Source organism: Vipera berus (genome assembly GCF_964194415.1).
Source record: "Vipera berus genome assembly, chromosome: 1".
NCBI lineage: Eukaryota > Metazoa > Chordata > Lepidosauria > Squamata > Viperidae > Vipera > Vipera berus.
The window spans coordinates 255,182,512-255,208,890 of record NC_138202.1 but is presented as its reverse complement, the minus strand read 5'-3'; the positions used below and the strand labels follow the sequence as shown (position 1 = coordinate 255,208,890).

General features: G+C 38.6%; 1 protein-coding gene and 1 long non-coding RNA gene across 2 annotated transcripts; one reads left to right on the top strand and one right to left on the bottom strand.

Annotated features, from left to right (window-relative positions):
• Nucleotides 1–6,419: 6,419 nt before the first annotated feature.
• RPF2 (ribosome production factor 2 homolog) lies at nt 6,420–26,304 on the bottom strand. The gene is made up of 10 exons (XM_081314744.1): nt 26,233–26,304; nt 23,602–23,734; nt 21,624–21,661; nt 20,292–20,331; nt 16,892–16,973; nt 16,234–16,310; nt 13,385–13,484; nt 12,885–12,987; nt 9,412–9,556; nt 6,420–7,184 (listed from the first exon to the last, which is right to left on the bottom strand). Exons 1-10 carry the CDS (start codon nt 26,253–26,255, stop codon nt 7,008–7,010), a joined length of 918 nt encoding a protein of 305 aa, XP_081170870.1. The 5' UTR covers nt 26,256–26,304; the 3' UTR covers nt 6,420–7,007.
• Nucleotides 9,870–17,519, top strand: LOC308660385. The gene is made up of 3 exons (XR_014024730.1): nt 9,870–11,343; nt 11,844–11,957; nt 17,314–17,519. It is a non-coding gene; the product is annotated as an uncharacterized lncRNA (long non-coding RNA).
• Nucleotides 26,305–26,379: the final 75 nt, after the last annotated feature.

The following is a 26,379-nucleotide window of genomic DNA, read 5'->3' as shown; positions in this document are numbered from 1 at the left end:
TATTGTTGCCTTCCCCAGTCTGATATTTTCCTTATATCTGGATTACAATACTTTGAATCCCCAGATAATGGATTCAGAGGGGTATATCCAAATGTGTGCATGGGCATCAAATTGGGGACTGCTATGCGCAGTTGCATCTGTCTGATGGAGGGTGAAAATGTACTATTAATTTATAATTTTATGGGCATATAGATATTGAAGATGAGAATGGAAGGCAGAGGTACAAGCTGTGTGAAGAGCTATAATGGAAAGGGACAACCCTAGCCCGGTCAGGTAACACAGCATCTGTCAAACACAATTTCTAAAATTAAAACTAACTTCTAAAAATGCTACAGAGCAAAGAGCAGATATGTAGATTTCCTGGGGTAACAAAATACATTGTATTGGACTATAAACCTGTAGTAGGTCAGGTCTCAAAACTACACAAGTGACATGTTGTTGTTTTTTTGCTTCTTTTCACTTCCTTCTTGCAGGAAAAAAAAAGATCTCGCAAAGTTGGAATTGATTGATCAAACTTTTTAGTCCCGAGTCTGCTGTTACCACCGCAGCCACGCCCACCCAATTAGCCACACCCACCCAATTGGCCACACTCACCCAGCACCCGACGATACATAAGTGGGTTTGGGGTTGCAGTTTGGGCACTCGACCTCTAAAAGGTTCACCATCACTGCTCTATAACCACTTTCAGTTCAACAGTACGGAAGGACCTGATTCTTCTGCAACGGCAAGACATTATAATAAAGAGAATACAGCTTGTCAACTTTATCCTTGAGTTTAAGTCCAGGTCCTATGAATGCATCAGTGAGATAAAATTCTGCTTCTGATTTCTGCCCAGGATCTTTTCCAAGTCTACAACTTAAAGCTACAGTAATATATAGTAATGATGCATAAGTAGAGGAAGACAGTGAAAAAGCTTTCCTCATTCTACCCCACCCACCCACAATTCTCCAGAGATTCCTATCTGCAAAGCACAATTTTTGTGTGATGGGTAGTCAGAAGGTTGCTATGGAATTTCAATGGCAGGCAGGTAACAGATAGATAGGGTCAAGAGAAATAAAGACAATACAGAAGAAAATGACAACTAATTAGTACAGTTAATCCTCACATATATACCAATTTCTCTCTTCTGCCTTGTTAGGAATGACCATTCTTAATTTGAAGGGGCTCCAAGACATCATTTGGGTTTGTATGTGCAAAAATATTTATACAAAACTTAAGTGAGGTTGTGGAATGAAATTGCATCTTTTTTCTAAAAAAAAAATATAGGTATTTCTCTTTGATGACTGATTCACATCAGATCTGTTGCTACCAAGAGGCCTTTCAGACTTCCCCTTGTACTGCAAAGCGACAGTAAGTGGAGGCATAAGTTGAACAAGTCCCATCCTGCTGGCAACAGCTTCATTGCCGTTTATATTCGAAACAGTATTTGGGATCAAAGAGGTGCTTTCCATAGCTATTAGCAAAGATCACAGGGTAAGTATTTCAGCTGCACAATTACAGTTCTTTGAATAAACAGTTCTTTCTTCCCATATTGTGGGTTTGGGGCTACTTCTATTTTCCGGTATAAATTAATCTACAGATCTCATCATTTTCTAAAATCCCACTCAGTTCTTGCTTTAGGAAACTGGCCATGGAGCTGGATCTAGAATTGCTCATATGTAAACTACAAAACTGTTGTAAACAGGACAAACAAATCCTCCGTGCTATTCAGTCACAAGGGAAAATGAGAGAAAAAAAGTGACTCATTCCCTGTAACTGAATTACATGGTTTGGAACAAATATTCTCAAACCCAAAATCTTATAGGAACACCTAGATTATAAAAGAAGCATGGTGGCTCATAAGGTTAGAATGCTGGGCTACCGATCAGCAGCCTCGTGTTCGAGACCCATTGCTGCTGCAGGAAGGGGTGAGCTCCTGTCACACACTCCTGCTGCCCCAGCAGTTTGAAAGTGGGCGACCATGAGTAGATTAATGGATACTATTTTAGTGGGCAACTTCATGGGGATTTGAAAGGAGACCCCAAATGGGCATCCCCTGGGCAGATATCACTGGCAAGTCCTTTTGCTATGGAAGCACCGACATAGGAAAAAAACCTGGACTGTGTGAAGGAAATTAGTGCAATGTTTTTAAGGCATATTGTAATATATTACGGTCAGATTAATTACTGTTTGTTGATGAACCCAAAATTTGATATCACCTATAGTACAAAATCACAACTGATGCCATACACGACACAATGGGTGCGTTTATACAACACACTAAGCCAATATCAAAAAAATCACTACTTAACACGATGTATGGACCAAGCCAATGTTGTTGTTGTTAGTTGCGAAGTCGTGTCCGACTCATCGCGACCCCATGGACAACGTTCCTCCAGGCCTTCCTGTCCTCTACCATCTTCTGGAGTCCATTTAAGCTCAAGCCTACTGCTTCAGTGACTCCATCCAGCCACCTCATTCTCTGACGTCCCCTTCTTCTCTTGCCCTCAACCTTTCCCAGCATTAGGCTCTTCTCCAGTGAGTCTTTCCAATGTTACTTATTCCTTTGTACTATGAGCCTATTCAGGTCAAAATAGATTAACACAAATTGTTAATCCCAATGTGACTGGGTTGCAATGGGACAAAGGATGGGAAGACTGGATGGTGATCCATATAATTTAAACACACACACACACACACACACACACACACCTTGCCACAACAAAAACATAGTGAAAAAAAAGAACAATTATTACATCACAATATTATTTCTACTGCACAGGTCCATGGATTTTATAAACTATGCAGCAGCAGCTACAAGCAAAAAGGTGCTTTTAAGCTATGAGGGCCCCAAACAGAGTACATGCTGTTCCCATCTATTTTTATAATTTTTGACAAGGCTTGGCCAGTTTCAGCTTGCTATTCTTCTCGTACTTCCTAGTACTTTTCCACCTAAATGCTATCGCATCATCCAGTTCACATGGAAACTCAAGTGTCCTGCAGATTTCACGTTTTGAGAATGGTCTCTTGTTCTGTAAATCATTATTGCTAAATCTTCTTAAAAGTCTTCATTCTAATATTTTTACACATGCTGCATAAACTGAAATCTTCCAGAACAAGTCATTCTGCTTCTACATCCTACTTTGAATGTATCTCTGATACAGGTTCATTTCTACTTTCATACAAATACCTGACACAAAATATGTTCTCTCTCTCTTACATATACACATATTTATAAATGAACCAAAACAGGTATAAAACATATGTACAATAACTATATGGTAAAAGCTAAATAATATGGTCACCAAGTAAATCTGCTTCTGAAATATGACTGACTTCCACTTATGTTCTGAACAACACTAATGTATTTCCATTTTCACAGCATTTTCTGAAAATTTAAATCACCAGTAGGTTGCATCTCTTTTATAAATGCTGTCTATCCACTGCTCATTTCCATGTCCCACCCAAAATCTAAGAATTTGTATCATTATCTCACTGCAATTTGTTGTTCTGACGTCAACCGTTTAGGTTAGAAGATAATCTCCCTCCATAAAAAAAATACTCCCTGTGTAATTCAGAGATATTAAACACAGGAGCAACAGACGGCAGAAATCTATTTAGTATGAAAATAATAAAAATTCCTTTAACATAGATCCTTTTAAAAATTACTCCACTGCAGTCTCATACACACATCAACACTTATCATATAATGCTAAGCCATAAATTGTGACAAAACACAATGAACAAATTCATGCAATGTGTTTAGCCAAACAAGCTATTCTGTGGATTTATACAGTATGTGAATCAGAAGATATTCATAATGTACATCCACAATGTATATCAACAACAAGGAGCAGCAAATTGGGTGGGAAAAACTTTAGTATTGCGACTAGTTAGCTTTTTAAAGAGTAACTTCCCTTATAACAATGTATCTAGGTTAAATGTACTGACTGTTTAAACATAACGTATAATTGTAAATGGACAAATCATTTTTAATAAAATTGCCTTTTCTCATCTTGGTCTAAATCAAGGTAGAAAATCTGTGTATTTAAATAATAATAATATATTTAAATTCAGCTTTTTCATCACAAGTACATCTTTTCCATTTGACTTCATTAACCAAACACATCTAATGCTGCTCACAAAAATTATCTCCACATGTGGCCTCTTTATGATTATCGGAGCATCAAACATTTTTTTAAGAAACTGAAGAATGGACGAAAGTAATCTCTCCAACATACATCACAAAAAGCAGCTTGTTCAATGGCGTGCTGTCAAGTGGAAACCAAAATAATTTCAAACATTATGTTATTCAGGGCCTCATGAACAGTAAAAAAATATATAATTAAAGCATTGCCAGCAGCAACTGATTTAAAGGAAATGACATTTCTCACTACCTTCCACTCATTTTTATGACACGTATGCCAAATGATTAAATCACGCTAATTTTCAAAGAGGTAAATATGGAGGGAAAAGAGCCATCTTTAGCAATGAATTATAGATTTGGGAAAGATTTTGAACAAACAACTTTCCACTTGAAACCTGAATAAGGGATAAATGAATGAACTCTTATATATCATGTTATAAAGGACAAGCAATCAATTATAGCTCCTTGTTCATACCTAAAAGCTGCTTTTTAGTTTGCAGAATGAGATGGATGCTCAATTTAGATTGCAGCATAAATTCTTCTTTATTAAAAAGGAACAGTCCTTGCCCTTATTTTGTTAAGTGAGAATCACCCTTTACATGAGGTCTGATGTTCTAGCAACTCTAAACTGAAATGAATCATGGCTGTTTCAGACTTTCATGAAGACATTTCATCTCAAGTATTCTACCAAATTAAGAGCTTATGGCAGCTTTAATACCACTGTGGAACATTATTAATGAACCATTTAGGCTAAGGTTTGAGATAAAAACCAGCCATTTGAAGTTCTATAAAGAATCTCCTCAAAAAAATCTACCACTGGTCCATGCTGTCAATGACCGTTTGAACTTACAGCAGTACTGAGTGATATTTACAACCAGTCCAATTGTTATCTTATTGTACTTATTGCCAATGTAGCAGCTCCAAGGTCATGTGATCACATTTCAGGTGCTTGGTAACTGGCTCATAATTACAATAAAACAGCATCCTGCATTCATGTGACCGTCATTTGGGACCTTCTTGCTGGCATGATCGTATGACTTTGCACATTATGACCGACTTGCTTAGCATCGAAATTCTGATCCCAATTACTATTGTGAAGTGAGGACTACTTGTAATAAGTCCAAATCTCTCTTCTGGGAATTATTTATTGGGTAAGTCCAGCTTCTTGAGTCAATGCCAAAACAACCTTGCTAAGATAGGGCAACTATTTAAGGCAAAGGTGGATCATCTTTTGGTGACTGAAAGCCTTGAGGGATTAAAAAAAAAGCTACGATGCAAAGAGGGCAATTGCCTCTTGGGGAAGAAGGAATCAGGAAAGCTGATTAAACAAACACTCTCAAATTTACACAGACGTTAGATATTCCATCTCAACACAGCAGAAGATCATACCACTGATTTTTAATCAGAAGTAGCTGTGGAGGTCATAAAATAGGATTTTCTCTGCTCCTAAATTAAAGTCTGTTGCAAATGGACAGGACATTGAACTGTTTTTCTAACAGTTTCATCTGAAAACACTTTGAAAAGAAGACTTCAGTAAGAAACAAAGCTTCACCCTATGTCCTATGACCAATTAGATCAAATAAAGGGAAAAAAATAAATAATCCCACAATTTTGGGAGGTTTGGGAGGTACTGCTTTTCTGGGTCTGGGTTAGCACTATGGAACAGCCTCCTTCCTGCTGATATGTTGGAGGTTTTTAAGGACAGTTATTGTGGAGAACCTTCTCTCGATCTTGTCATGCCACCTTCATTTTCTATTTTCATTGTTTGCCATTTTCTATTTGGGTGGTATTGTTTTACTCTTTAGAGTTGGTAAGCTGTGGATGCTTTGCTTGGTATTTTTTATACTCCGTGTAGGCTGAAGAGTCTCTAGATTGCGTGGGTTGGATACCGTATGTAGAAAATAGGTAAATGAATGCAGAAGCTGATGAGCTATCTTGCTAGCAAATGGGACTCCGCTCAAATAAATCTTACCAAGCAAGGATGTTTTGGTTTTCTAGCTGTATATTAATTGGGCATAGGTATTTCATAGCATGATGGATAAGTTTGTTTATAGGCATGCACATTGTTTGCTTTCTTTTATTTTGCAATGCCTGCAGCTGATTTGTTGCTTTTCCCTAAAAGAAGAATACATACCATAATCCAAAAATATTAACCTAGAGGGGGAGAAGTCACCTGCTGCTCCCAACCTTATAACTCTTATGTGCCTTCACATTTTGCAGTTCTTTAAAAACTTGCTTCTAACGTGATTCCTTTTCATTTTGTTCTTAAGTCAAAAGAAATGAGTTCTTGATATAACGGTAGGACTTTGGATTTTATCATTTACAAATCAAACATATTACATAAACCAGTTTTCCCCAAACTCTGGATTAACTCTTAACATTTCCAGCCAGCACGGCTATTGCTCAGAATTCTGGCACTTGAAATCCAGACATATATGGAGAGACATATTTGGTAAACAGCAACAATAAAAAATAAGAATACAGACTTAACTCAGAGCAATCAACCAACAACAATTTGAAAAGATATAGGATCAGAACATTCTGGAAATTATTCTTCATTTCTATACAAGCCTTTAGCTCTATGTATCTTTGAGCAAATCAGCTCCAAACGCCTGAAAAAACAAACAAGCGATGTATTTTATATTCTAAATAATTTATGATAAAGATTGGGAAAAGATTATGGCAAGTACCGATAATGGCCAGAAGCCATTATAGACATAGTTATATCAAAGAGTAAAAAAAAATTATTAAGATCCTCCACTGTTTAAAAACATCTTCAAAAAAGGCAAAATAGTAAAATTTACTTTGAAGTAAGATTCAGCTTTATATGGCATTTCGCTGATAGGACCCAAATTCAAATGCTCATTCCAGTCTAAACTTCTCATTCCAACTTTAGTTTCTTTGGATCCTCGCCGTCTTCAGCTTTCTTTTCAGACGGTCTCTTCTTTAAACCTTTCATTTTTCTAGTCTGCAGTTTACCCAGGTCCTGTGTCTGCATGTGAATCCGCCCATATTTTGTCCCAAAGACATCGTGAGAGACGTTCTTCTTCTTCTTTGGCTAGAAATACAAGACAGTGCCCATTTTCTGATCTAGAGTGACACTTCTTCAAAATGCAATCCCTGTCCAATAGCCGCCGGAAAATGTCCTTCCATTACAACTTAAAATCTAATTAGTTAATTCACTATTTCATCTATTTTGAATTAATTAGGAGAAACAGAACAAATGTCACCTGGGGAGTTATGCTGAAGCCTCATTTTTTTATTTTTTTATTTTAATTCCATTTATATCCCGCCCTTCTCCGAAGACTCAGGGCGGCTTACAAGCTTAGCAGTAGCCTTCATTCTATGTATATGCCTGCTTATTAGGGCTTTCGCCCGCCCCCCCCCCCAAGCGGCATTATTACAAAGTCAGCTTAATTGCCCCCAACAATCTGGGTCCTCATTTTACCTACCTCGGAAGGATGGAAGGCTGAGTCAACCTTGAGCCTGGTGGGATGCGAACCTGCACTAATTGCAGGCAGCTGGTGTTACTTTAAGGAGGCATTAGCCCACTGCTCCACCAAGGCTCTTTTTGAGGATCAAGTTCAACTCAGTGCTTCGTACCTCTACTGACTTCCAATGTTCCAGCCACTCCCAGAGTTTTCATCAAGAGCCATAAGTAGGTTGATCCACATATAAGGGAAGCACTCAAGTTAGAGAAAACTAGTTTAATTTGCAAAAACTCCCAAAACAATAATTTAAGGATTACAAAATTAAACTAACCCTGTCATATCAGGTTAGCTCTTTATGATATTACCTAAACACATCCACAGTGTTTAGTGTGTAGTGGTTAAGACATCAGGCGAGAGACTGGAACAGCGTGAGTTCTACTCCTGCTTTAGGCACGAAGTCATTCTCTTTCAGTCTAAGGCGGCAGCAAGTGGCAAACGACTTCCAAAATCTTACCAAGAAAACTGCAGGGACTAGTCCAGGCAGCTGCCAGGAATCAAGACTGGCTTGAAGGCATACATACAAGGCTATCCCTCCCTCAACAGAATAAATGGTGATTACAAATAAGCAAGTAGCAATCATTCCCGAAGTCCCACATTGGGATACGGTAATTATTTAGCAGATTTAATTTGTAATCCAAGATAATCCTCAAAGTACATTAAGTACATATTAGTGGATTTAATTAAGTAGCTATAACTGTAAAGAGTTATGCCGTGTTTCTCCGAAAATACAAGCTACCCAGAAAATAAGATCTAGCTTGATTTTTTTTTTTGCGGTTGGGCCTAATATAAGCCCTACCCCCCCCCCAAAATAAGCCCTACTTAAGACCCCGCCCACTCCATCCCACCGTAGGTTTTTTTGGCAGGCTGGATCACATGCCTCCCCCCCTCCCCTGCTGCCGGTGCCACCGCTGCAAGGTGGCCTGAACGTTAAGAGAGCCAGGCAAGCAGAGGCTGTTTCCTTTCTATCCCTGCCCTGGATTGGAGAATCCAGCAGGCAGGCGGAGGTGGGGGCTGGCCAGGGCCTCAACCAGTAGCTTCTCTCCTTCACCCTCACCCTAAAGCAGCCCCCGGAGGAGGTCTGCACTGCCCCGCAGGCTTTGCCGGCTTTCTCCTCCTCTGCGGAAGGGCAGGAAAGAAAGCTGGGCATCCCGAGACGCCCCACTCTGGGAGGCAACCCACGTTTCCCTCGGTGGGGGAGGAAGGCTTTGGAAACTGTCTTTTAATTTACATTCATCATCAATATTGTAATCCGTCCCTTTGTTTTTCAAAAAGATGATTTGTATGAAGTTGAATGCTCACGTAAAGCAGTGGTACACCCTGAATGAGGAAGCAGCATGAGCTTTGAGGGTGCAAGTTTCTGTATTTCCACAGCTCATGCACAGAATTCACACCACACCTTCCCACTGGTGATCAAGGAGGCTAGTCGTGGTAAATACAAATCATTTTTTTTTAAAAAATAAAGGGACGGATTACAATATTGATGATGAATGTAAATGAAAAGGCAGTTTCCAAAGCCTTCTTCCCCCGTGGAGGGAAACCTGAGTCACCTGGTGGGCGGGGTGCCAGCCGGGCTGGGCCCTGTGATGAAAAAAATAAGACACCCTCCAAAAATAAACCCTAATGGGTCTTTTGGACCAAAAATAAATATAAGACCCGGGCTTATTTTTGGGGGAAAATGGGTAGTTAAGTTGCTCTGTTCCACAAACAGAAAAATCTTTTCAATTATATATCACTTTCAGTTCTGCACATGGGCAGATTTTCCTGGCCTAAATGTATAAAGATTTTTCTACATACCTTGAGAGCTTTAGGTTTCTTTAGTGACAGCTTATAAAGATCATCTGATGCCAAATGTGTTCTCCTTATCACCAAATCTAATGAAGGTCCCATATCTTCAAGTTCAATCCTTGGTATCTTACAACCAGACTTTTTCAGTAACACCCTTGAAAATGGGACAAGGGAAACAAAAATTTATTGATTAGTTCATCTGACATTCTGAATCCTTGTAGCAATCTTCCTCTAGAGCAGGGGTAGGCAACCTCGGCTCTTTTATGACTCATGGACTTCAACTCCCAGAATTCCTAAGTCAGCATAGCTAAGGAATTCTGGGAGTTGAAGTCCATGAGTCATAAAAGAGCCGAGGTTGCCTACCCCTGCTCTAGACCGTTCAGCACGAAGAACAAACCACTCCTATGCAGTTCATATCAATACCTCATGCCAACTGGCAAAGCTATATCAAGTCTACATTAATAGTATCAATGGACTTACTAAAATCAAGTACTGAATAAAAGATTCTGGGATTAGAACTAAACAGAAAGGAGCAATAATCCATAATGTTTGCCTCCCAAAAGTATATTAGCAGTCCTTTCTCCATATATTCTTTCTGGAGAAATGTTATGAGGAATAATGACCATATACTTTTGTGAGATAGAAAATACTGCTTCATTTACCATAGAGATAGCATACTTTGGCTTATTTTGCAGAGAAGTATTTTGAGAGTAAAATTTATAATGCCTTCCTTCTTTGGCTATAGGAGTAACTTTCAAAGGGAACAATTTCATGAGATCAAATAGTGCCAAAAAGTATTATCAAAGAGGTTAATAAAATAGAAATTGAAGTTGTATATTGCAGGAAAAAAATAACAGAAATACAACTAGAATGCAGCTTGGATAAAGAAGATAGAGAAAGAAAGAAAAAAAAGGGGGGGGGAGAACAGCAGAAATCATGGAGAAAAGGGCAAGGAAGATCAAAAATTGGTCAACATCGGATAAAGATGAACTGCCGGGTTTTTGGTTGAAACATCTGACTGAGTAATTGGATTTTAGAGTCTACACTTGGAAAACAACATTACAACCAATGACGGAGAGGCAGATTTCTAGACTATATTGGCACTGCAACCCATACAAGATTTTCTTCCTTCTCCTTCTGCATGCCTCCAAATCTAAAGGCTGGATAGAAAAAAGAAAACTTCCAACATCATTCTGCTGTGTCTAGAAGACAGCTGGACACTGTCCTCACCATCCTACACCCATTTTACCATTGGTATCATTCAGTTCTGTCTCTTTTATTCTGAGCATACTCTCCCCATCTACTATCGCAGCAATAGAGAGGTATGACATCCAGCTGTTCATCAGTTTGTTTTTGATCCATATTTAATTTCAAAACTAAGGACTTGGTGCAATCTAGTTTCCAAAATAGTAGCCCAATCAGCTTGTAAGAGAAATGGATTAATTGCAGGATATCTGAGTAACGTCTTCTCCATCCCTTGTCGAAATTACACACAAAAAACAATCAATTGCAGCCTAACAGCAGCTAGTTGCAATGAATATACTTTAACATAAATGAATTAATATACTTCTTGGTTCATCAGTCCCAAGTGCCCCTGCACATACCAGTTGTTTAAAACATGTATCTAGTGCCACATTCTACCAAAGCTGTATTAATATCAGACATGACTAAGTTTGAAAAGAGATGTACCAGCTCATACAAGGTAAACAATGTATTCTCTGTATTTATCACAAATTCCTTTTATAACCTTATCAGAAACCCTGTTCTTATTACATCTGAATTATATTCCTGCTTATTAACATTTAGTAGATTGATAACTACAATTAATTTTGAGGACATTCATCAAATTAATTAAAGCATTTAAACATTTTCAACAGTTGGAATTTCCCCATAACGTGCAGCCTACGAGTGGCAGCAGTTTCCAAATCTTCAGACTGATACGTATGATTTGTTCTTTTCTCATTATTCTCTCCACTGAGATGTTTAGTCAACCAAGCATGATATAATAGGTCTGATATTATTGGGGGATTATAAAGATTGGTAAACATATACTCTGATCTTATGTTCCAACCTCCTTCTATTATCTTAAGAGAGAGTGTAAAGCTTTATGCTTCAGACTTTGGACAGTTGCATAACCACATGAAACTTAATGTTTATGATTGGATTCTATACAGGATTCAAAAAGAATTCTCAAAGTTTGGGATATTCCAGATATGGCCATGTTGTATGAAAAATTCTGAGAATTTGTCTCAGTACATACAGTATGTAGTAATGTGTTTTATATTCACAGAAGACAAGTGGCCCTAATATTTAAAACGTATTAAGAAACTAAGACATATCTTTGTGGGTCATAATAAACCTGAGCTGATATCATAGCAAAGCAGAGGAAATTTGAGATCAACAGTTTGTAAATAGGTCTTGTGTCTATTTTTTTTTTGCAGAAATAGAACAGCAAAGTAGGAATATCAGTATTCAACAATCACTCTATCCCAGACACCGAATTGCTGAAGATAGCAATACGAAGCTAACAGTTATTATATAACAATCCAAAATAGGTAATTAAATCTAGAAAAACCTTCAAGCGTAAAATACAGTAGAATACAGTAGGCGATATTAAGCTCTGTGTTAGCACAGTAAAGGTTAATAAATATTAACAGTGGAAGAGCAATACTAATGAAGAGCCTTGGTGGAGCAGTGGGCTAATGCCTCCTGAAGTAACACCAGCTGCCTGCAATTAGTGCAGGTTCGCATCCCACCAGGCTCAAGGTTGACTCAGCCTTCCATCCTTCCGAGGTAGGTAAAATGAGGACCCAGATTGTTGGGGGCAATTAAGCTGACTTTGTAATAATGCCGCTTGGGGTGTGTGTGAAAGCCCTAACAAGCAGGCATATACATAGAATGAAGGCTACTGCTAAGCTTGTAAGCCGCCCTGAGTCTTCGGAGAAGGGCGGGATATAAATGTAATAAAAATAAAATAAATAAATAAAAATAATAAAAACAATCACAACTGGATAGCTTGAACCTCAAGGAATATTGTAGAAATAATAGTGTACCTCCTGGTTAAAAGGAGGGTACTTTTGTGAGCATTTTCTGGGGAAATCATGATTTTTGGGGAAAGAATTTGCTTGTGGGCATATGTGTTTCATATGTACATACTCTTTGCTAGTGTTGAGAATCCATAGTTTTTACCATGTTTAGCTTGAAAATAAAATCTGTAAGTTCAATTAATATACCTGTAACATTATGTTTCTTCTAAGTAGATGAGGATTTTAGTGGTCTTTAGCCAGCAGGTGTAGCGCACAATGCAATATTTTATAATATGTGGGATAATACCATGGGAAGCCAGCCTGAAAGGATGAAATTAGACTTTTTCCCACCTAAAATGCCTCTCCTACACTGCTCTACAGATGCACCCCATTTCTAGTCCTAGTCAGTGTATGATTGCACATAGTGGCACGTATCCAACCACCATACAGACTTACTTGTAACTTCTTATATAGATCTTTTCCTCCACTGCTGTGAAGTGCAGAACATGTTCTAAGCCGGCCAGACGAATACTGGGTACAACAGGACCTCTGAAAAAATCTAAAAGGCAAAAAAGAGCAAGAGCCATTTCTTAAAAGGTGGTCCAAGGATGCCAGGGATCCCTTAAGGCCCTCTCTGGGGTTTGCAAAAATCAAAATTATTTGCCAGATATTAAAAAGATATTTGCAAACATTTAACAATGTAACTCTTCTCATTATAACTTTTATTAATTTTAAAAGTTTTTTCCATGAAAAATATTTTATGTTAATATCTACTAGATTTAATATTATTATTTTTACGTGACTCAATAAAATTTTTCATATGGTAAATATAAATAAATATACAAAAAAGAGCTCTTTTTGGGGGTCCTCCATCATTTTTAAAAGTGGGATCCTGAAAGCAAAAAGTTTAAGAAACAGGTCTGTATGACACCATCAGGTTAACTCAAATGGCTTACCAATCAGAAGGCTTTTTAACCTTCTGTGTTCTTCATTGAGGTCAAAAGCATCTCCTGCAAATATCAGCATGGGCTTTGTTCCCTCTGGACACTTGCTGTTCTATTATAAAAATTAAAAGATTAAAGAACAAAAAGGGTTGGCAGAGGACCAAGAGAAGGAGAAAAAGTGTCCCAGAAGACCTAAGACCAGGTCACTCACAAGAGGAACAGACTGCTGGGTAGAGCTTGCCAATGTTAACTGGCAGCTCTGATGTTCCTTTTTTTTTGGATACGTTGGGATTACACCCTCAGCTGTCGTCTGTACTAACTGAGAATTGTGGAAAGTACAACCCAATGTATTTAGTGGGCAACATAGTTAAATTAAAAAAAGGCAATTAAACCAGTAACCCAACAAATTGGGTACTTTAAAAGTTAACTATTGTTTGATGTGCTCTTAAAAACTGAAATGACAGGCATCGTATTAGAAAAATGTTTCTTCTAAGACACTGCACTGTGGCATGTACATTTACTGTCAAAAAAAAAAAGCAAGTGCTCCTATATGGTTAAAAAATGTTTTGATATAGGCAGACTTAGGCTGCTGAAACAAATTTGATCTTCTACGTTTTTATTTAAATCATTTGACAGCACCACTGGTAAAACACTGCCCTGCAAATGTCAGCCAAAAGTAACAGCTTAAATATCCAGGAATTCTTGGAACAAGTAGAGCAGCTGATGGTGTCAATCAAAAGCAGTAACCCGTCACAGCTGGATGGACTTGACTACACAATTTCAAGCCACCTAGACTGTAGCAAACTACAGCTTCTCCATGGATACCCATCACCAAGTTTCAAAAACAGATTCTGCTGAAGTACCAATGAGAACAAACCATGGGAAAAGCTTCCTGGATAAAGATATACTCTTTCACTTTGGCTGGCATGCATACTTGTTGTATGATAAGAAGGTAGATAATGTCTTTAGAGTGCATATTTTAAGACAGGCATTGTTGAGGGTTTGGAAGAAGTACAGACATAAATTAGATTGTAAGATACCATTGTGGGCAATCCCAAAACACGCAATAGAAAATATACATGCTGGTTTCAAACACGATGTGACTACGTACAAGGAGATTCTAAGCTTGGAAAGAAATGTTTGGTGTTTGAAACCATATAGTCTCTTGCGAGATGAGAAGATTGTTCAGACTTGGTTTCAATATACTCAGCTACGGGCCAGGTGGAAAGAAGATCAGAAAAATGGTTTTACAATGACTGATGAAAATCTGATAAAGCAAATCAGAAATCAGGGTCCAGCACATATTAAACGGATATATCTTGCCTTGATAGAAATTGACTCAGAAACAGAACTCGTTAAGGATTGTATGATTAAATGGGCCCAAAATATCCAAGAAGTTATTACAATGGACACATGGGAAAGGATTTGGGTGAGGAACGTAAAATTCACACAAGCTCAAAATTTAAGAGAAAATTTTTATAAAATGTTTTACAGATGGCATTTAGATCCTAAAAAGCTGGCAAGTATGTATCCGAACTATCAGCCTAAATGCTGGAGGTGTGGTGAAGAAGATGCAACATATTTTCATATATGGTGGACCTGTAAAAAGGTTAAGGCCTTTTGGATAAAAATTTGGTGGAACATGCAGAAGATTTTCAAGCAAAGGATAAAGTTTTGTCCGCAACTTTTTTTGTTGGGTATAATTACAGATGCTACGGTTGTGGACACTAAACTGATGTTGAATTTAATTACGGCAGCAAGACTCTTAATAGGCCAATATTGGAAGAAGGAGGAACTGCCGACTGTAGAAGAATGGACTTTAAAGGTTTCTGACCTGGCAGAGATGGCAAAGATCTCGGCTTATTTGAAAGATCACTCGCAAGAACGTTATGTTATGGAGTGGAGAAAATGGATTGAGTATATCCAGAACAAATATGGGACTAAGAAGTTTCATGTAGCATTTGAATAAGTCTTCCTTTTTTTTCTCCTCTTTTTTTCTCTTTTCCTTTTTTTTATATCTTATATTAATAGTGTTTGTAATTACCCTATAAGAGCTAGAGAGAGATGGATTTCAGAGTTTATGGTTGTTAGCATATGAATGTCTACGATTGGTTTTTTTTGGTTTTTTATACCTTGTACTTAGCTCTGGGAAGTCGGGGGGGGGGAGGGGGGGAGGGATAGGGAGGGAGGGATAGGGGAGGGCTAGGGGGGATTGTTAAAGATAAAATGTATGATAAAACTTTTCAATTAAAAAAAAAGATATACTCTTTCACAGATTTATAGCAAATTGAGTTTCAAATAGTATCCCTGGTTTTCCTGTATCAGTTTAAAAAGTGTTAACACAAACAAGTGTTTAGTACAAAATTAAATTAAACAGAGCTATCTGGTACAGCGGTTAAGGTTAGAAACTGGGAGACGGTGAGTTCTATTTCCGCTTTAGGCATGAAGTCAGCTGGGTGACTTTAGACCAATCATGTTCTCTCAGCTCTAGGTAGGAGACAATGTCAAACCACTTCCAAAATCTTGTCAAGAAAACTGTAGAGACTAATCCAGGCAGTTATCAATGCTGACTCAAAGGCACAGATAAATAAGTATGATCAAAATACATTAAAAGAGGTCCTTGGTGCTCTCTGAGCTTGTTTTCTTGCAGGCATCATCAAGGAACATCTGCAAGAAAACAAGCAAGTTCGGAGAGCACCAAGGACCACTCATGTCAACCCTGAGCTACAAATATTGTCCTTTATTAATGCATTAAAAGACTGATCAAACAGCAATTCAGAAGCAGAAATCAGAGAGAAAAGAGATACACCCCCAACAGATTAAGTCAGTAAGGGAACTGGTAATATTTTGGAATATGTCACCTTAATATCTCTGAGGGCAACAAACTTCTCAATGCCCAGTTCAATCATATCCAGAATATGATAGTCATACATTCGACCTACCAAAAGAGAGTGAAAGATAATTAAAATTTGTCTTCTGTCAATGCAATACATTTCCACTTTAGAAATAAATGTTTTTTAGGGTACATGGTTTACACATATAGTAAGTTTCTCACAAATTCTTCACGCATCTTTCTGATACCTGTGTTAACATAGCTTCTATGTTTTTCTTTAAAGCATTAGAAACCATTAGTAAGCCTGACAACATAACAAGTCCAGCGCTATCTTTTACTCAAACTCACTCAACAACGTAGTGAGTTACACTACAAGCAAACCACACTGGCGTAGTTTGCACTGAGTAATCAAAGAAGCATTGTGACTTTTGTTACATGATTCAGAAACTTTGATTTCAGACAAAGTTAGCCAAGCAGATGTATCAAAACCTATCTGCATTGATTAATAACCCTGAAAGAGATGAGTTTGTATAAGCTGGCCTTGACCACAATTCCCCCACTGATCCTTTCTTTAAATTCCACCTATTTGGCTCAAGGCAAGAACAGGCTTGTTTTCACACTGAGAGGCTCTTGATCTACTTTCTCCAACCGACAATAATTATATAAATAAAACCCAGACACGTTACCTACGATCAGATTATTAGGCCTCTTCTTACTATGAGATCCAAACAGGAACAAAGAACAATCAGACTTCTTGGAAAAAAATTCCTAATAATAAGAGCACAGAGGTTTAAATATATCGAAATGCCTCGCAGAACACAAAACCAGCTTTCAGGACATAATTGGACTGAGCAGCTATTATGCCACTGTAAATTTTGCCAAAAGAGAAGATTCCATTGGCTTACAACTCCCAATTCCACCTTCTCCTTGTTTAGCAAACACATTCTGATCCAACCACTCGGTCATTGAGTGACATGGTTGCTAAGCAAACATTGGATGGACACGGCAAAGAACACCAGTTGCTGCTGTCTCATACAGATATAGTTCTCATACGGTATTCTGTCCCTGACCTATTTCTTGTCCTTTTTTTTTATTTGCTCTGTTGCAGGGTGGAGAGATCGCCTAAACAAGTTGTCTTTTCCTGAGCTGCTTTCCTTAACATCAAGTTAACATGCTGAGCTCTGTGACCTTAATTAGTTGGTAAGAATCATCTACTGCCTAAACTGACCAGACCCTAAATCAGTTTCACACTGAAGGCTCCTGTTGTGTGGTCTGCAAAGGCTGGTCATAAATGCATGCATTGGTTGGAAAATGATTTTTTTACTACTGTTTATTACAGTTTTATTTGCAAATGGTTGCTAACGAGTCACTAAATGAACAATGACTATAAAGCGCACTGATGATGTTACCTAGTACAGCAAGAAAATGTCTGCAAGAAAATAACCAAGCTCAGAGAGCACCAGTGACCCCCACTGTTCAAGTCTGAGCTACCAATATTCTCTTTTATCAATAATCTATGGAGTACTCTGGATCAAAATCAGCAAAGATTTTGCAGTTATCCTTTGTCAGAAATTCAGAGAGAGTAACTGAATAGAAATTGTTATCACAATATATCAGACATGTCAAACACAAGGCCCGGGGGCCGGATGCGGCCCGCGAAGTGGTTTCATGTGGCCCGCGAAGCCATCCTGGAAACAGTGAGGGAACGGCCCCCACTGCCTTGGCCCTGGCCCAGAGACCCTCCTTCTGCCAGACACCCTCAGATCTGTCCCACTCCTGCCCAGGCCCCCATAGGCACCCTTGATGCGAACGATGCAGAGCTGGCCACGCCCACCCAGTAGGCCATACGCACTCTAGCCACGCCCACCCAGTAGGCCACGCCCACCCTGGCCATACCCACCCAGCCCCCTGAGGGCAACCGCAATGCTGATGTGGCCCTCAATGAAATTGAGTTTGACACCCCTGCAATATATTGTTCATAAAACGCCGAATGCTGCATTTTTTCCATAGACTGACAGAACTCTTTCAAATTCCAGTTCCTTCTGGGTTAACATAATGGCAGCTTCAAACTGAGAACAAACTTCTCTCAACTTCTTTACAAAAAAATACAATGACCTCAGGGTAAGTTATAAACCAAAGCAATAGGACTATTGTTCCTTTTTCTTCATAACTGTTCCACGCCCATAATGTAACCCAGAAGAAACATTATGTAAAAACAATATTCTCATTTTTTAGCTTATAATCAAAACCATATTCTGCTTTCTCAAGCTATGGTGTGTTTCTCTAAGGCCTGGAAACTGTTCTTAAGCCTTAGAAAATGTTTCTGTGGGGAAAACAGGAGGCAGAAATATGGGTATTTTTGCTCTCTTGAGTTGGCCAAAATATAAATATTTTAAAAAGCTGGATAAAAATATAATAACAATTATCAGAAGGATTAGTTATCTCTTCTGTGACAGATCCATCTAGAGGCAGAAAAAAGTATTACTAGAGAACTCAGACAATAACTACTGCAACATTTATTTTACTTGTTTCCATGGCCCAATTCAAGCTATATCAAGCTAACTCTTACAAGAGCATCAGCTTGGGAAATCTAGAAATCATTTTCAGCTTAAGCTAGATATCCTGTGACCCACTGGCTCATCATTCCAGAGGCATTTTCTCATAAGATTCCTCCAAATCTCCAATTAATTCCTGCCAGCTTCCCACAGGACTGAATAGAGACAGAGAGGTAAGCAAAACAATGGAAGAGCTTCTGCTTTGAAAATAGTCCATGTTGAACTATGTAGCACAAACATCAGGAGTTGACCACAGGAAACGTTTTGTGACATTTTATTATGTTATAAATTGTTTGGTGATAATTTTTATGTCAGGTTTTATAAAATTTTACAATTTCAATTCAATGGGAGGCACGGGTCCCAGATTTTGAACAAACTGTCTAAGTTAGCCCATCTGAAATACATTGGTTCAAAAACTGTTGCCCTGTGGTGCACCATTTTGCCCAAATAAAAGTTATGGGAACAAGGGTTTTAGTAGTACACAAACAGTAATTTAATTCACCCAATATTTGTCAGGTTGCGATTAATCCTGGCATGTTTGAACCAAGTTACATTTAGTATTTAGAACTGCTTTGGATTCAGATGACAAGTTGATCATAACTTAAAACAAAAACAAATGTTCAAACTCTTCATCATGACAGAAGAAAATATGCAATAGGCAGTGGCACAGCTGTTTTGTTTCCAGTATTGTAACTAGCCTTCTTCAGTTCCTCTCCCAGAATGCTTTGAATCCAATTTCAATCATTTCTCCTACAGAGGAAGAGTTGTAGTCCAAAATTTCCTGACAGTGAGGACAATTAACCAGTGGAACAGCTTGCCTCCTGAAATCGTGGGCGTTCCATCACTGGAGATTTTTAAGAAGAGGCTAGACAGTCACTTGTCTGAGATGGTACTATAGGTCCTCCTGCTTGAGCAGGGGGCTGGACTAGAAGACCTCCAAGGTCCCTTCCAGATTCTATTCTATTCTATTCTATTCTATTATTCTATTCTATTCTATTCTATTCTATTCTATTCTATTCTATTCTATTCTATTCTATTCTATTCTATTCTATTCTATTCTATTCAACTCTCTTAGTGACATCAGACACGAGAGAACTAGTTCAGCACAATGTTGGGGATAGCCCAGGGATCAGCAACCTGAAACAGTGAAAGAGCCACTTGGAACCGGTTCCCTCACAAAAGGAAAACCTGGGAGCCGCAAAAAAATGTGTGCACATGCGCGTACATGCAGAACAGGGTTTGACTGAAGAGTGGAGCCAAGGCGAGATATGCACCTACCGTGCATATTTGAATTGATTGGTTGAACCTTTTTAGTCCCACTTTTTTGTTTGGCCTGCACATGTCAGAGGACTGGGAGCTGCAGGAGACGGCTGAAAGAGCCGCATGCGGCTCCGGAGCCGCGGGTTGCAGACCTGTGGGATAGCCAATACAGACTGGATATTTTGTAGCCAAATTAAATTTCACATCATTCCAGAAAGTGTTCGGGTCTATTTTGCTATCTCACATACGTAAGCCTAAACTTAATACTCACCAGAGAGGACTGGTCTTCAAAGGGCCTTGTAATGTTCTTTCTGAAACACATAGATTTTTTAAAACTCGTTAAGTACCTGCTTTAACCTACCTGAAAACTAGTAACCTCCCCCCCAAAAAACCCGTTTGGTTCATATTATATGCTAAGCAAATCATGGATGCCTCCTCCTATAGCTTTCTAATTAGCACATAGCACCCACTAGCAGAAGCCAATGGGCGCTGTCTGAACACAAGCATGGTTTAGCATGATGTGCAAACTGATCTAAAGTAAAATACTGTTGCTTTTCTTACCCGAGAACTGCGATGCCATTTGTTTTTGAGGCTGGTCATAAGGACTACCTCACCAATTCATACAGCAACTAATTAAATGTTCTTGGGCACTTTATTAGCAAAGATTTTGTCTCCTGCTTCTGATGTACCTCTTCCAAACATAGGGGCTCTCTTTTTATCACGGTTTCCAATACCAAGCTACCACTCATTACTAATACAATTCTTTGGAAATGTATTTGTGCTGTGACAGAAGGCTCATGCACATACCCTCCAGATGGATTAGATCAGAGGTCTGTGGACCAGTACCGGGCCGCGGCATGCCAGCAACCGGTCCGCACAAATAAGCAAAGCCCCATCCATGGGATGCAGGCAGCACCAAAACCACGCATTCTCCAGTCCACAGAAAAAAACTGTCTCCACACCTTTTTCAGCTGCTTTGCATAATCCTATTACAATGTGTGAATGTACATGCATGTGTGTCATATATGTGTGTATACATACACATACACACATATACATACGTGTGTGTGTATATGTATATGTACATATATATATATAGAAGGCCAGATCCTGAAGCTAAAACTCAAATACTTTGGCCACCTAATGAGGAGGAAGGACTCACTGGAGAAGAGCCTAATGCTGGTAAAGATCGAGGGCAATAGAAGAAGGGGACGACAGAGAATGAGGTGGCTGGATGGAGTCACTGAAGCAGTAGGCGTGAGCTTAAATGGACTCCAGAAGATGGTAGAGGACAGGAAGGCCTGGAGGAACATTGTCCATAGGGTCGCGATGGGTCGGACACGACTTCGCAACTAACAACAACAACTATATATATATATATATATATATATATATATATATATATATATATATATATATATATATATATATATATATATATATATATATATATATATATATATATATATATATATATATATATATATATATATATATATATATATACATACACACACACACACACACACACACACCAAATGCCACATAGATCTGTATTATATTTGAATACCAGAGAAAAATATACCAGCAATATATCACTCACTTTTTATATAGGACAGCGAAGGGCTTTTTCAGGGCATACTATAAGAAAAAAACATTTTAGTTTAGAAGCATTTAACAATGAAACATTCTTCAAATAAATGTTTTAAATAAAATGGAAATATATTTGTTAGCCTAGATCAGGGGTAGGCAACCTCGGCTCTTTTATGACTCATGGACTTCAACTCCCAGAATTCCTGAGTCAGAATAGCTGACTCAGGAATTCTGGGAGTTGAAGTCCATGAGTCATAAAAGAGCCGAGGTTGCCTACCCCTGGCCTAGATTAATGAATGCCTGAGGGACTTCACCAGGCTTTAAGCTCACTAACAGGTTTCCAGCAATGGGTCTACCAAATAGCTCTGTTAATCCCTTGCTGCCTCCTATAGCAGCACTGAGGCACAAATACTGTCATCGCACTACAAAGGTTTCATCTGTATCAGATCAATTACCTTTTCCCACAGGTGAGGGAACAGCAACATTATGTTAGCATCTGATACCCTTCGCTATTGTCCCCTTCTCATATCCTGAGGAGTTTATTAAATAGGTGACACTTTCCTGTTGGAAGTCACTTCCACCCCACCCTTGCCAAGTTGGGGAGTAAAAAAATGACCTCTCAGCTTCATGGAAGGCATCCTCCTCTGGAATGTTTTAAAACTGTATTTTCCTTTTCCCTTACCTACTTTTCTTCCTCCAGCTCTAACACTAGGATCTCCTTATAAGGTAAAAGGTAAAGGTTCCCCCGCACATGCGTGCTAGTCGTTTCCGACTCTAGGGGCCGGGGCTCATCTCCGTTTCAAAGCCGAAGAGCCAGCGCTTGTCCAAGGACATCTCCGTGGTCATGTGGTTGGCATGACTAGACGCCAAAGGCGCACAGAACGCTGTTACCTTCCCACCGTAGTGGTCCCTATTTTTCTACTTGCATTTTTACGTGCTTTCGAACTGCTAGGTTGGCAGAAGCTGGGACAAGTAACAGGCGCTCACTCTGTTACGCGGCACTCGGGATTCGACCCGCCAAACTGCCGACCTTCTGATTGACAAGCTCAGCATCCTAACCCACTGAGCCACCGCGTCCCTTCTCCTTATAATGGATGCCCTTTAAAGATAAGTCCCCTTGAGCCCTCAAGAAATAGAAATAAGTTAAGTGAATACAGATATGTTTAGGAAGGCAGAGTAGGGAGAATGAAGAGACAATGCCGAGAAAATGTAGGTCTCCTCTGTAACACATGTAATAGCTCCATGCACTCAAGATTTGGGCTTCTAGTCAACAAAATCCCAGTATCAGTAACAAAAGTTACCATTCCCACAAATTCCATAAACTAATAGACTGCTACAGCAGGGGTCCCCAACCCCCAGTCCGTGGACCAGCACTGGGCCGCAGCATGCCAGAAACCAGGCCGTGCAAACAAGCAAAGCCCCACCCACAGGATGCAGACAGTACAGGAAACCACGCCCCCTCCGGTCCACAGAAAAACCTCACTCCACGGAACCGGTCCCTGGTGCTCAAAAGGTTGGGGACCTCTGTGCTAGAGGACATATTTACCTTATTGTCTTTCAAGGAAAATAAGACAAAAAACTGGAGCACAAAGAACTAAAAAATCAAATGCTGAGATTTTAATGACTGGATTACTAATTCATTGTGCTCCAGATTCTGGTAATAACTAGTAATAATGGTAATAACTGGCAGTTGATAATAATGCTGAGAATAATGCTACATGAATAATTGTTCTCCAGAAGAATTATTTACAGCAATGGTTCTCAATCTGTGATCCACAGATCCCTGGGGGTCTGCGAGGGCTTGAAGAAATGTTACGATTTAAATCTTAAGTCTTGGGGGTCTGAGGCTGTGGTCTGTGGTCACAAAAGATATTCAAAGGGAGTCCATGGTGAAGAAAAGTTTGAGAACCACTGATTTACAGTATATTTTCTGGATCCAATCCCAAAGAAGTGCCATTACTTTTACAGAAATTTCTAAACATACTTACAATATTTTTGAGTACTTCTGCCACTGTTAAACTTGCATTTCCTCCTTTTATGAGCATTGCATTTTTGGTGTTTTCTGTCAGTTTAGGCTCTCTTTTTTCAAGAAATCTCTTGGCTCTCTTTGTTTTAGGCTTTCTGCCATGAAAAAAACCCCAAACAAATAACAAATTAAGTTTCACAAAATATTTAATCAAGACCTATAATGGTGTTATTTTGTTTAGCACTTCTAAATGCTTCCCATCATAAAATGGCAACATGACAATTCATAAAAAATACAAAAATGATATAACCACTAGCAGAACATTATTGATGCAAACTGAATTTATGGATGAAAAAGAGAAATGATGTCCAATGCATTTTAGAAAGACTACCTGCCTCTCAGCATGACCACTGAAGAGAGGCATCAAGTTTAAAAGAATAGCCTGATTCACACCAGGTTGCCAAGGCTGGGTTTTTGATCCAGTCTGGATGTCTAGGTTTTTATTTTGAAATTTAATTTTTTATCAGTATGTATTAAATGGGTAAAAATAGTTGAAAACTGTTTTGTGTTTTTTGTTATCTAAGGTTTTATGTACAGTATCTGGGTTTAGAGTGTGGAACTCTAAAAGTTAAAAATAGGTAAAAATAATTTAGTTTAAAACTGATGTATTAAGTTTTTTTTTGTTATCTCTTCTTTATACAATCTGGGATTATTTGAGCCCCAATTTTTTAGGAAACTCTGCTAGCAATCCTAGTTCATATGAGGTTTTTCCCCAGTAAATGACTGGTTCTTAAATGATTGATGACTTCAGAAGTCACCAAACATAACTTACGGGAGATCAGAATGTGAATATGCAATTGGTATGTCACCTAATGTTTATCTGTTTCAAATTGGTTACAGTAGAATCAGTGCCTGAAAATGTTTTCATATGTAATGTGAAAACTTGCTATAAGATATAGAGCAGAAAAGTGAACAATCTGGGAGCCAGCATGCCACATATATGTAGAAACTCTTCCAAAAGGAACTCAGGTTTATTTTGTTTGCTTGCAAGGTTGTTACGTGCAAACTCAAAATTACATTTAAAACTGTAAATAAGCCAACTACCAACCTTGGGTTATTGGCTGTGTGGCTATCTTGTTTACCAATTGGACAGAATTTATCTGAAATTATAATCTCCAATGCACACAAATGCCAACTCAAGAATTGGGCAAAATAAAGTTGAATATTTGTATTCCTCCTCTCATGCCCTAAACCTAAAGTTTTATTTCTGCATAGGGAAAGAAAGAAAAGACTGGAAGGCTTGTTCACATTCTTTCCATGCATGCAAATAATTTAATTCTTGTTTTCTATTTTAAAGCAACATACATTTTTTTATATTTCTGGAAGAGATAATCTAAGAAGTGCTTGAAAAATTAAAACTAAGTTGAAATATTATTCCTGGAATCTCCCCTTCCTAATTGGCCAATGTTTTTCTTCTCTCCAACTAAGATACTCCATATTCACAAACAGCATATCTTAACTTGGTTTGTTGAAGCATGACCTCTTGCCATGGCATAGGTACTACGTACCCATCTCATCTCTTCATTCCTCACCTCATTTCACTCAGTAAACCAGTACAACTATACATCATCTACTTCAGGATTTTTCTTTTGCAAGTTGAAAAAATAATTCTCCATCAGAACTACTAGCACTCTCTCCAAAAATATTAACTTTATTTGATACACCAATGAATAAAACAAAAGCCAAACTTGTAATCATCCAAACACCAGCAGGGAACCAAAACATCAGAGAGCCAGAGGGTGTGAAACAAGGCAGGAAACAAAAGGCACTTACAAACAACTGTCAGATTATAACGACTGTATTTCACATCTGTCTGCTGTACAATTGTCACAAACCCCCAAAGATGGAGAGGCATACATATGTGTACTACTGGCAGAAGCACCTACCAAATAAACGTTCATTTCACCTCATTTGAAATGTAACTGCAACGTCTCAGAGAAAATACATAAAACCTTAACACGAAAGCCTTAAAATTCAGAAACGTTCCTTAACAAAAACTGCAGTTTAGCTGCATCCCACCAAGAACTTCACCGTTTCCTCTTAAATAGTGCAATAGTTTATTTTTTTTTAACCACTTTCAAGATACTTAGTGATTTTTCCCGCAAAGCGTATTAGTGAACGCCGACAGTGTTGCAGGGAAAACTGATAGACTGGACGTTGAATTTAGATTGAATTTGAATTTGAATTTATTAAATTTATATGCCGCCCTTCTCCCTAAGGACTCAGGGCGGCTCACAACAATAAAAAGTTAAAAACATAAAATACACAATTTAAAAAAGAATTAAACAATGAAGTAAATACATAACAATAGACCCAGTAAAACCAAATTTAAAACTACAGTCAGTCCAGGATATTCAGCCATGCCGCAAGCAGATTTCTACCAACTGAAGATAAGCGGCGTGAGTTCGGGATGCCCCGTGAAATCTCCTGCCATAATAACCGCAAGCCTAAAACCGGTTCTTTCTTTTTTCGCACCTACTTGATAAAAGGCTGCGCATATCACTTTAAAAATACTTTCCCCCCCCCTACGAGCCCAGAAATGCTTTCATTTAATAACCCCAAAAGGAAAAAGTGCTGAAAACCCGGTACTTACACCACACGGTCTAAAGCCTCCATCTTCGCGGTGGTAGAGGATAGTTAAATGCACCCACGTGGACCAGACACAGACACCGGAAAGTTATAAAACCACGTTGTGACATCATATCCGCCGTGGTTTGAACATAGAGATAGAAAATGAAGA